At 44.3% G+C, this 9239-nt stretch overlaps 2 protein-coding genes across 4 annotated transcripts in view; one reads left to right on the forward strand and one right to left on the reverse strand.

The window, feature by feature from the left end:
* Window positions 1–4185, reverse strand: part of MAIP1 (matrix AAA peptidase interacting protein 1) — a 7510-nt gene extending 3325 nt beyond the window's left edge. For 2 of the 3 annotated variants that reach the window (XM_044432081.1, XM_044432082.1), the window contains exons 1-2: window positions 3807–4185; window positions 2055–2126 (exon numbers count right to left, since the gene is read on the reverse strand). In XM_044432081.1, the coding sequence (XP_044288016.1) occupies window positions 2055–2126; window positions 3807–4166 (432 nt within the window). In that variant the 5' untranslated portion in view covers window positions 4167–4185. Of the gene's footprint in view, window positions 1–2054; window positions 2127–3333; window positions 3786–3806 lie in introns of those variants that run through there. The other variant, XM_044432083.1, reaches the window with a different exon arrangement.
* Window positions 4186–4757: 572 nt separating this feature from the next.
* TYW5 (tRNA-yW synthesizing protein 5) overlaps window positions 4758–9239 on the forward strand; it is a 12940-nt gene continuing 8458 nt past the window's right edge. Inside the window, exons 1-2 of the mRNA XM_044432144.1 lie at window positions 4758–4868; window positions 7118–7272. Of these exons, the coding sequence (XP_044288079.1) occupies window positions 4788–4868; window positions 7118–7272 (236 nt within the window). The 5' untranslated portion in view covers window positions 4758–4787. The remainder of the gene's footprint in view (window positions 4869–7117; window positions 7273–9239) is intronic.

Raw genomic sequence — 9239 nt, forward strand, 5'->3', positions numbered from 1 at the left:
GGGGAGATGGCTGTGATTGTGCTCAGGGCAGGGAGATGGCCACGGTCGTGCTCATGCAGGGAAGGCAGGCACTATTGCGGTCATGCTGGTGGGGGGGAGATGGCCACAACTGAGCTCGCAGGGGAGATAGCCGCTATCGCACCCGTCTTCCCTGCCCGAGTGTGACCGTCATGTTGGGAGAAGGAAGATGGCCGCGATCATGCTCGGGGGATGGAGAGATGGCCGCAATCTTTCTTGTTTTTTGTTACTTTGCTGTTGTCACTGTTTCAAATTTTTGAGATTAAAAAAAATGGTTACAGAACGGATTAATCTTATTTACATTGAACCTTATGGGGAAATTTGACTTGGCTCAGAGCCAGAGTCATGGAACGGATTAAGTTCATGAACCAAGGTACCACTGTATCAGGATCAGACATCAGGAAAAGCTTCCTCACTGTCAGAGCAATATGACAGTGGAACCAGCTGCTAGAGAGGTGGTGGTCTCTCTCACATTAGAGACATTCAAAAAGAAACTGGACAGTCATCTGAGTGGGATGGTGTAACATGGTGTCTTGCAACAGCCAGGGGTTGGACTTGATGGCCTTCATGGCCCCTTTCAACTCTATTATTCTATGAGGTATCTCAGCTGCTTTTGATCTCATTTGTCCAAACTCTGACAACCCATCAACTACTCACAATCATAGCTGTCTCTGCCAAGCCAGCTAAACAGAGAGTGATGTGTGTTGTAGTCTGTTATGTACAGGAAGCATGATTTTAGAATGAAATGGGAAGGGTTTTTTTGGAGTAATCTTGGCGGGAAGGAAACCAGTAGAATCTGAGCACACCAGTAAAGGGAGGGATCTTGTTTCTTTTGATGGATTTTGTTTTATTTCTATTTTGCTTGATTTATAAAACTGCATCTAATTGTCCCAAACAGGATTCTTTGGGTGGTATACATCCAAGAACAGTATCATATAAATTTTACAATAAATAATAATTAAAAGTTATTTTAAAACCATTAAAACCATAAATATTAACAGGACTGCCACATAGTATTTTAGCAAAAAAGTGTTCTTCAGTCAGGATTGTGACTATATTAACAAACTAATATGTCCATCAAACAATAGTTCAATCAACTAACATTTAAAATTAATTCAATACTATTTAATTCGCTATTAAAATACATGGAGAACAAAGCTGTTTTTGCCAGGCACCAAAATGATTGTAAAGAAGGTGCCAGGTGAGCTTCTCTGGGGAGCCGGTTCCAAAGGTAGGGTGCAACCACCAAGAAGGCCCTTTTTCTATTTGCCATCCCCTTTACCTCCTTTGGGAATGGCACTTCAAGAAGGGCCTCTGTACTAGTTCTTAACAGTTGGGTAGGTAACATGTGAGAGAAGGCAGTCCGTCAGGTACTCTGGGCCTAAGCCATTTAGGGCTTTATACAGTTATACAAGTCCTTTATATGTTTTGTTTCCCCTCTCCATATTTTCATAATTGATTGACTTGAGAGGTTCCAGAACTGAAACCTACAGAGAAGTTCTAGTTTCTGACTTTGGAGTCCTTCCTCCAAAGTTGGCTGCTGGTGGAGATTGCTCACTGGTGAGAATTAAAAGCACATTGTATGGCATTCATAGGCAATCTTCTTAGTCTTACTACATGTCTTCCAAGACTGAGTCTTCTCACTGAATGAGGTTCTGGAAAAGTGCCCTGAAAAACTCTGAATCAAATTAAATCCTGTGGCTGGGCATGGTAGCAGAACTGAGAAAGCCAAGCTAGAGGTGGAGGAAAAAATCAAGACAGAACGAATTTAATAATGAAGGGAATAAGAGGTGATAGTGGCCATACTATAAACAGCAGCATATATGAGGAGGAGGAACCTGCTTCTTGCCCTCTTCATCTGCTTTTAAGATGCCACAGGCTACCCCTAGTTAAGCAGTAGCTGAGAATAAACATGGCCCAACCATATCTTCTAGCTTTAATTAGCCTCTTTTGCCCTCTGTGATGAATCATTAGTTTCCAGTTTCTGAATCTATCACACTTTCACCATTAAGAATGGTCTATAGCTTTGTTTTTACCTCTTTTGACACAAGTTCCTCCAGTAGATCAAATTTGCATTGAGAAATTAGTCTTGAAACAAGAGCGAAGGCCTAGAAAACAAGACAAAGAAGATTGTTTACTTGAAATTAACTGCTTCTGAATTCGAATAGGACAATACTGCAGCCTAATTCACAATATTATATTAACCATCACTGGTTTGTTTGTTTGTTTGGTTCTTCTGCTCTTTCAATGAGTGTTTATGTTGCAGCATGTTTCTTGAACAAAGCAGCTTTAGTCATTCTGGTGTGGTGGTTAGAGTGTTGGACCTGGGAGATCCAAGTTCTAGTCCCCACCTGACAATGAAGCTCATTGAGTGACTTTGGGTGAGTTGTTCACTCTCAGGCTAACCTACCTCACAGGGTTGTTGGGAAGATAAGATGGAGCTACATAAGCTGCCTTGGGTTCCGTACAAAAGGAAAAAAAGATGGAATATTAATGCAATATTATAACAAGAACAGTTGCAAATGCAGAACCAGGGAGTGGAGGCTGTTGCAAGGTAAGTAGGCTGGAATGCAGTGTGACGCTCTCTTGTTTGTGCAGGCTGGAAAAGGAAGGCAGTGCACTCTCAGATAGCTTAAAGTACAATGCTTAGGCTCATGAACGCCTAAGTTCACAACTGAATCGGGTCGTGAACAGAAATTTCAGAAAAAAAATTTCTCAGGTCACAAACTCCGCATCAGGTGACGATCGTGCTCAGGGGGGAGATGGCTGTGATCACACTCGTGCAGTGAAGACGGGAGTGATTGCAGTTGTGCTTGGGGGGGGGGGGGTGAAGGAAGAGATGGCCGAAATCTTTGTTGCTCTTTGTCACTTTGTTTCAAATTTTTGTGATTTAAAAAAAAGGTTACAGAACAGTTAACATTATTTGCATTGAACCTTATGGGGAAATTTGACTTGGCTCACGACCAATTTGGGTTGCGACCAGAGTCCTGGAATGGATTAAGTTCGTGAGCCAAGGTACCACTGTACAGGAAAAAAAGCTTATATTTCCTATACTGCAACTAAGGGAACAGTGGAAAATGAACAAGAAATGTATTGCAGAAAACTAGAAGATCAGAGTTAAGGTTGTTGCTTTTTTCTTTAGCTAGGCTCCCATGGTTTAAGTGCTGCCACAAAGTCAAAAATGCAACAGATGCAGCACCCTGTTTGCTATAACTCCAAGGGTAAGGAAGCAAACAAAGAGAACCAGAGTCCTGCTGCAGCAAGTAAAGAACCCATCTTATCCAACATCCTGTGTCCAACAGCAGCCAAACCTACCATCATTTGTTCCTGGCAAGTAGAACTCTGAAACTGGAGGTACCATTGAAGCAACACTGACATTGCACTGATGCAGCTGTTGCTAAGGGCAGAAGCCCTGCTCTCAGGATTGAGAGATGAAAATTTATGGGTATGAATTAGGGTCATGTTGGCAGGAAAGCGGAAACACACCACCCAAACACTGGGGAGAAGAGACCGCCTATTTGCATAATATTTGCACATGCAAAGCCATGTCTTCTATGCAATTTTAGAAATAACAACTATAATTTAACGAGAAATGCATAAGCAACCTATGTGCTTGCTCAGGAATTAACTGATGATGGTCTACTGAAGGCTCCCAGTTGGTGCTACAGTTCTTTCGTACTTTCACCCAGACGTTGACCGGCCACCTCCACACAGAGGCCTACCCTACCTAAACCAGGCACCTGGTACCCAAGTAGAAGCGTACGGAAGCCCATGAGGGAGCCCCTCACCTGCTTGGCCCCCTGCGTGAACTCGTGGATGCTAAACTCCTGGTCGAAATAGGCGCGGATGAGGAAGAAGTAGAGGCGCGAGCGGAGCCACGCGAGCGGCTTGGGGACCTCCAGGACCACCACGCTCCGCTTCCACTGCCCGCCTCGCTCGCGGTCGCTGCTGTAGGGGCGCGCGGGGGTCCGCCACAGCCCGGCCAGCGGCGAGGGCGAGGCAGCCGTGCGCGGAGCGGGGGGCCCGGCCCCGCCGGCCTTGTCGCGAGGCGCGCTCGCTAGCAGCAAGAGGGAGTGGCGAGGGTGGCCGGCGAGGGGCCGCAGCTGCCAGCAGCACCGGCGGCAACAGGCCCCCGCGGCCAGCGCCATCAGACCCCGCCGCAGCCCTCCCGACATCCCGCGGCGGTCCTGCAGCCAAAGGGGGCCGGGCGCAAACCGAGAGCCGTGCGAAGGGTTCCGCAGCACTAAATGGGAGGGTGGGCGAGGGGGGCCTCTCGCTTCACGGTTAAAACTGAGGAGCCGCCTGAGGGACCCGTGGCACGTCTTGGGCTGGGCAAAGGCAGGAAACAACAAGCTGGGAAGAGAAAAACACTCTCCGCATTTTCTCGTAAAGACAAAGACTCGGGGCTCTGCTTACCTATCCTATGCCTGGCCATCCAAACGCAGTACACTGCCACTCTCCTAATCCCACAGCCAGTGCAGTGATGCTCCGGAGAAGCTCGTGGATCAGCACGGGGGAGCACTGCCTCTGCCCTTCTCCCGAGCTCGTCGGCTTTATGGGCATGCCAGGCATGTTTCTGTGTCGCTCCGGTGCTCTGCATCCCATCCATTTGTCTCTTTGGGTATACAGAAGTGCTGCCATCCCCTCTGCGACGGGGAGAATAAGGAGAAGGCCCTTTCCTTAAAGAGTCGTTGTTCCCGGGAGGAAGAAATGAGAGAAGGACATACGGGAGGAAGTGATAGAGAAGGAGGCCGGCTTAGAGGTAAGCGATGGAGGAGCAGCAAGTCGTCCCCGTGGCTCAGTACACGGGCGTCACACGGGAGCGCTTCTTGCAGGATATCTACCCTCTGGTAGGTAACGCCTGGATAGCCAAGGGGACCATTAATCGCGCAGTCGTTTCCCAGGGTCACCCTTTCTTGCAGATCATCGACAGCACCATAGAGTTGCCTTTCCCAGCCTGCAGTCGGTTTAGACTTTAACTTTCATCAGCTCCAGCCAGGATGGCTCCAGTTGGGGAAATAAAGTTTTTGTGTCCGTCCCCCCCGTCCCTGTCCCTGTCCCACCCCATTTCTGAGATTTCACACGACTCTCTGCACAAGGAACTGCCTAGTACTTGTCTGGACTCTAGTTTCATGCAAAGATCATTTCCTGCTTTTAGTGAGCCACTGTGTGCTTGCTTTTAAATCCAGCGAAGAGTAAAATTTTATGCATGTCAGCTCCAAAGTTAATCCCTTGGGTGGTTTTGTGCAATCACAGAAGGTGAATGACCCATGGGTATCACACACGTTGGTCACAAGCTTAATTAGCATAATTACCCACCAGGTGTATTAAACACTGATTTTTTTTTCATGTGACATCTAGCATGTTTGACAGAACTGACATCTTTTTAACATGACATACAAGAAGCAGAGGCATGAACTGGCAGGGGCATGAACTATTAATCTGGCATCTGCAGGTGTTGCAGCCAAATGTGGTTTCCTTTTAAGCCAAGAAGTTTGTTAACAATGCTATGTGTGCTGGCTCATTTCCCTATTTCTCTTCAAGAGGTGCAGCTTCTAGTGTCCTCTGAATCTGGCAAGGTTGGTGTGTTGGGTTGGTGTTTTGCCAAGGGCAAAAGGCTCTTTTTGGATCCAGAAGCAATGTGCACACAGGTGGATTAAAGTCTAAAGATTTTATTCTAAAACAGGCACTACAATGTAAACAGACATAATAATATGGAAAAGGAAATACAATACCAAGTAAGCTGGCTTTTCTTTATCAGCCGTCAGGAAACCCCCTCGTGAACGACACGGAAAAAGCCCTAATTCTTGGCTGGCATGTGTCACCTTCCTTGCTTGGCTAGATCTCCCTGGAACTCACTCGGGACAGGGTCATGAGGTTTCTCTCTCTACTCTAAGAGTCTTACTTGCTGTAGTTAAATTAAAACAGTTAATTTAGGCACACCTGCTGTTCCTGGCTCTCATGGTGATAAGCTCCATTGTTTACTTTTCTGCATCCCAATGCTGTACCATCCTAATTAGCAAGTGGCTTGCTGGATGGCCTCAACAGAGTCTCCAAAGGTGAGGCCCAGTTAAGGTAGCAATCAAAGGAGAATTGTGCTACAGCACCTATCGATATGCAATAGTCTTCTGGAAATTTTCCTCTACAGTTGGTTAACGAAGCACCCAAAAACAAGCCATAGTTTCTGGTTGGTTTGTTAACCACCCCACCAAACCACCATTGCCAAGTTTGGATGACATGAGAAGCAGCATCTAGTGAGGATAGTTAAGGAAATGGCTTGTGCACCCAGGGGGGGTTAACAAGCCATTATGGGTTATTAACCACCATTGTGTTGTGCAAACCAGGCCATAAAGTCCCATCATAAACTCAAGGTACAACCAGGATAATTATACCAATCAGTGAAATAATTCTCCATTTTCTAATACCCTGGTATAATTAACCTAGATACCGATAACTCAGCTTTTCTTCCATATATTTTGGTTCACAGCTTGCATCAAAACCAACCAGCATGGTGCATCAACATGGATGATGGTAGATGTCATACAAAATATCTGAAAGACATTAACTGAGGAAGGATGTTGTAACTGAACAAATGCACAATCCTGTTTAACCCATGCCTTCACTTTCCCTTCCCTTGATTTCCATGATAAATATTGGATTGTAAGCACCTGGGACAGGGACTTGTACCCTTAGAAAGCATTGTGCACATTGGTGAGGCTATATAAATAAATAGAACTGCATAACATTGAGATGAGTTATTTTAAAAAATCAGTTCTGCTGATTTTTAACCAAACATTAGCATAGCATTGCTAGCACAGAGATAATAATGATGTACATCACAGGGCTGCTTTGGCAGGTTGACCCATATTACTATGTACATAATCGTCATATCCACAGTTATATAGAAATATCACCAAGTGGAAGCTCCATTGAATGAGGATGCACATTTTAAAGCATATATGTGCATTTCCCTTGGTAACTGATGCTACATCAACTTGTTTGTCAGTGTGTATTAACTTGATATTATGTGTATGGCAGGTAGTAGTAGAAGGTAATGAAACATGTTGGGCAATCATGACAATTTTTCTTACATTTTCAGAGGAGGCCAGTCGTGCTGAAAGGACTAGATGTGGGCCCTTGTGTGAGCAAATGGACAGTGGATCACCTCAGTCAAGCAGCAGGAGATAAAGAAGTGAAAGTTCATGTTTCCACTGTAGCACAAATGGACTTCCTCAGTAAGAATTTTGTATATAGGTATTCCATTCCCATTTTAATTTGTTATAGGAAAACAATGCTGACTTTTAGAGGCTTTATACTTCTGCACTATAACTAAAATGAATGTGTCTATATTGGAAATGGTGCCCCAAATAGCTGGTTGCTTGCTATCTTGCTCAGATTTGGAGTTCTGTGTTTTTGAATCAACCAGTGTGGAGGCAATGTGATGTGCATGATACAGGATTCCAAACAGACAAGCAAAATGACCCCCCATAGCACATCCAGTTCATACTTTTTAATATAATTTTAAAACTTTAAGAATAATTTTAAAAAGCATAGGTTACAATTAATATATATATATATATATATATATATATATATATATATATAATTCATGCATAAACACACATTAAAGAGTGCAGTGTTTCAATATAAAATACCAGTTTGCAAATAGGCATATGTTGCAGTTATACTTAAAAACTGGAGCAGGACCAATTTACAATTTTATTAAAAATGAAAATTTAAAATGTATATAAATTTACAAACTGGACACAGAATGTGGGGTCATGTTGCTTTTACATTTTCTTCCTTTCAGAGACAGTTGAGAAACCATTTTGTACACTGGGATTGCTACTCTTTGAGCTTCTCCTCTGCAGTTTAGAAGAGGCCGGCATGCCTTTTGTGACCCACCATGCCAATATGTGCCTGACAGCCCTCAAGGGGCTTCATAAAGGTCCTGCTTTTGCAGCCTGCCTGTGACTACAAAAACCAGGGAAAGGTTCAACACCTCACAGGCTGCCACACATGGCTGATACGTGCATTTGGCTAGATATGGCTTAAGGTCTGCAGACCAATCTTCACATGATGCAGGGCAGGGGTGGGCAACTTGTGGCTCTCTAGATGTTGTTGAACTGCAGTCCCTGTCCTCTCTTGCCATTGGCTTTGCTCATGAGAATTTCAGGCCAGCAACATCTGGAGGACCACAAATTGGCCAGCCCTGATAGAGGGCAGGCTCTTTGGCACCTCTGTGTGGATCTGTCACTGTCTGTAATGCATGCATTTCACAGAGTGGAAAAAAGTGCAGAAAGGGGCAACTAACATGATGAGAAGGCCTGGAGCAACTGCCCTAAGAGGAAAGATGACAAAATCTGGGATTGTTTAGCTTAGTAAAGTGGTAAGGGAAGATGTGTTACAGATGTGCAGGGTTAAGCATTGTGTACCAAAAGTGGATATGGAGACATTTTAATCCCTCTCTGGTAATACTAGAAACCAAGGTCAGCCCATGCAGCTGATTGGCAGAAGCTTCAAGACAGACTAAAGAGTACTTCACACAGTGCATAACTGATCTATGGAATGTACCACAACAAAATGTAGTGATGATCAGCAAGAAAGGGACCATCATGACAGATAAGACTGTCAGTGCTTGGACTATCAGTGCTTTGAATGGCTACATACCTCCTGTATCAGAAGGTCTTCGTTCAGCATAGCTTTCAGTAAGGCTGTGTCTTGTGATATTATATTAAGTTACTTGTGAGAATATTGTTCTAGTGCTAAAATGTGAATGGACTTCCTTTCTTGGACTATGTGAAAATCCCCGCAAAATCATCCTTATCTAACTTTTGGAAGTGATCATTGTTTGCCAGTGAAACAGCTATAGGAAAACAGATTTAAATGCTGTAATAATAAGATTCTGCTGGGTGGGATGCGGGGGAGATAATCTGGGCTGAATTTAAATTTCTGCATGGAAATTTAGGCAAAATTGGCCCTTAGTTTTTGTGATGACATTTGAGAAGAGCTGCCGCCATCTAAAACCATGAAAATTAGATTTCTATTCAGTGCTCTTAAATTCAGGCTATTTGCCAAATTCTATGTTTGTATAGATTTCTGTATTTGCACTTTCTGTGCTTTGCAGGGTATTCCCCCACCCACCGACTTACTTCAACTGTTTTCCAAGGCCTTGTTGTCCTATTTCCATCTCCTAACCCTCAGTACACAGACCTTGTTTG

The sequence above is a fragment of the Varanus komodoensis genome, unplaced genomic scaffold, assembly GCF_004798865.1.
Source record: "Varanus komodoensis strain SLA01 unplaced genomic scaffold, ASM479886v1 scaffold23, whole genome shotgun sequence".
Lineage (NCBI taxonomy): Eukaryota > Metazoa > Chordata > Lepidosauria > Squamata > Varanidae > Varanus > Varanus komodoensis.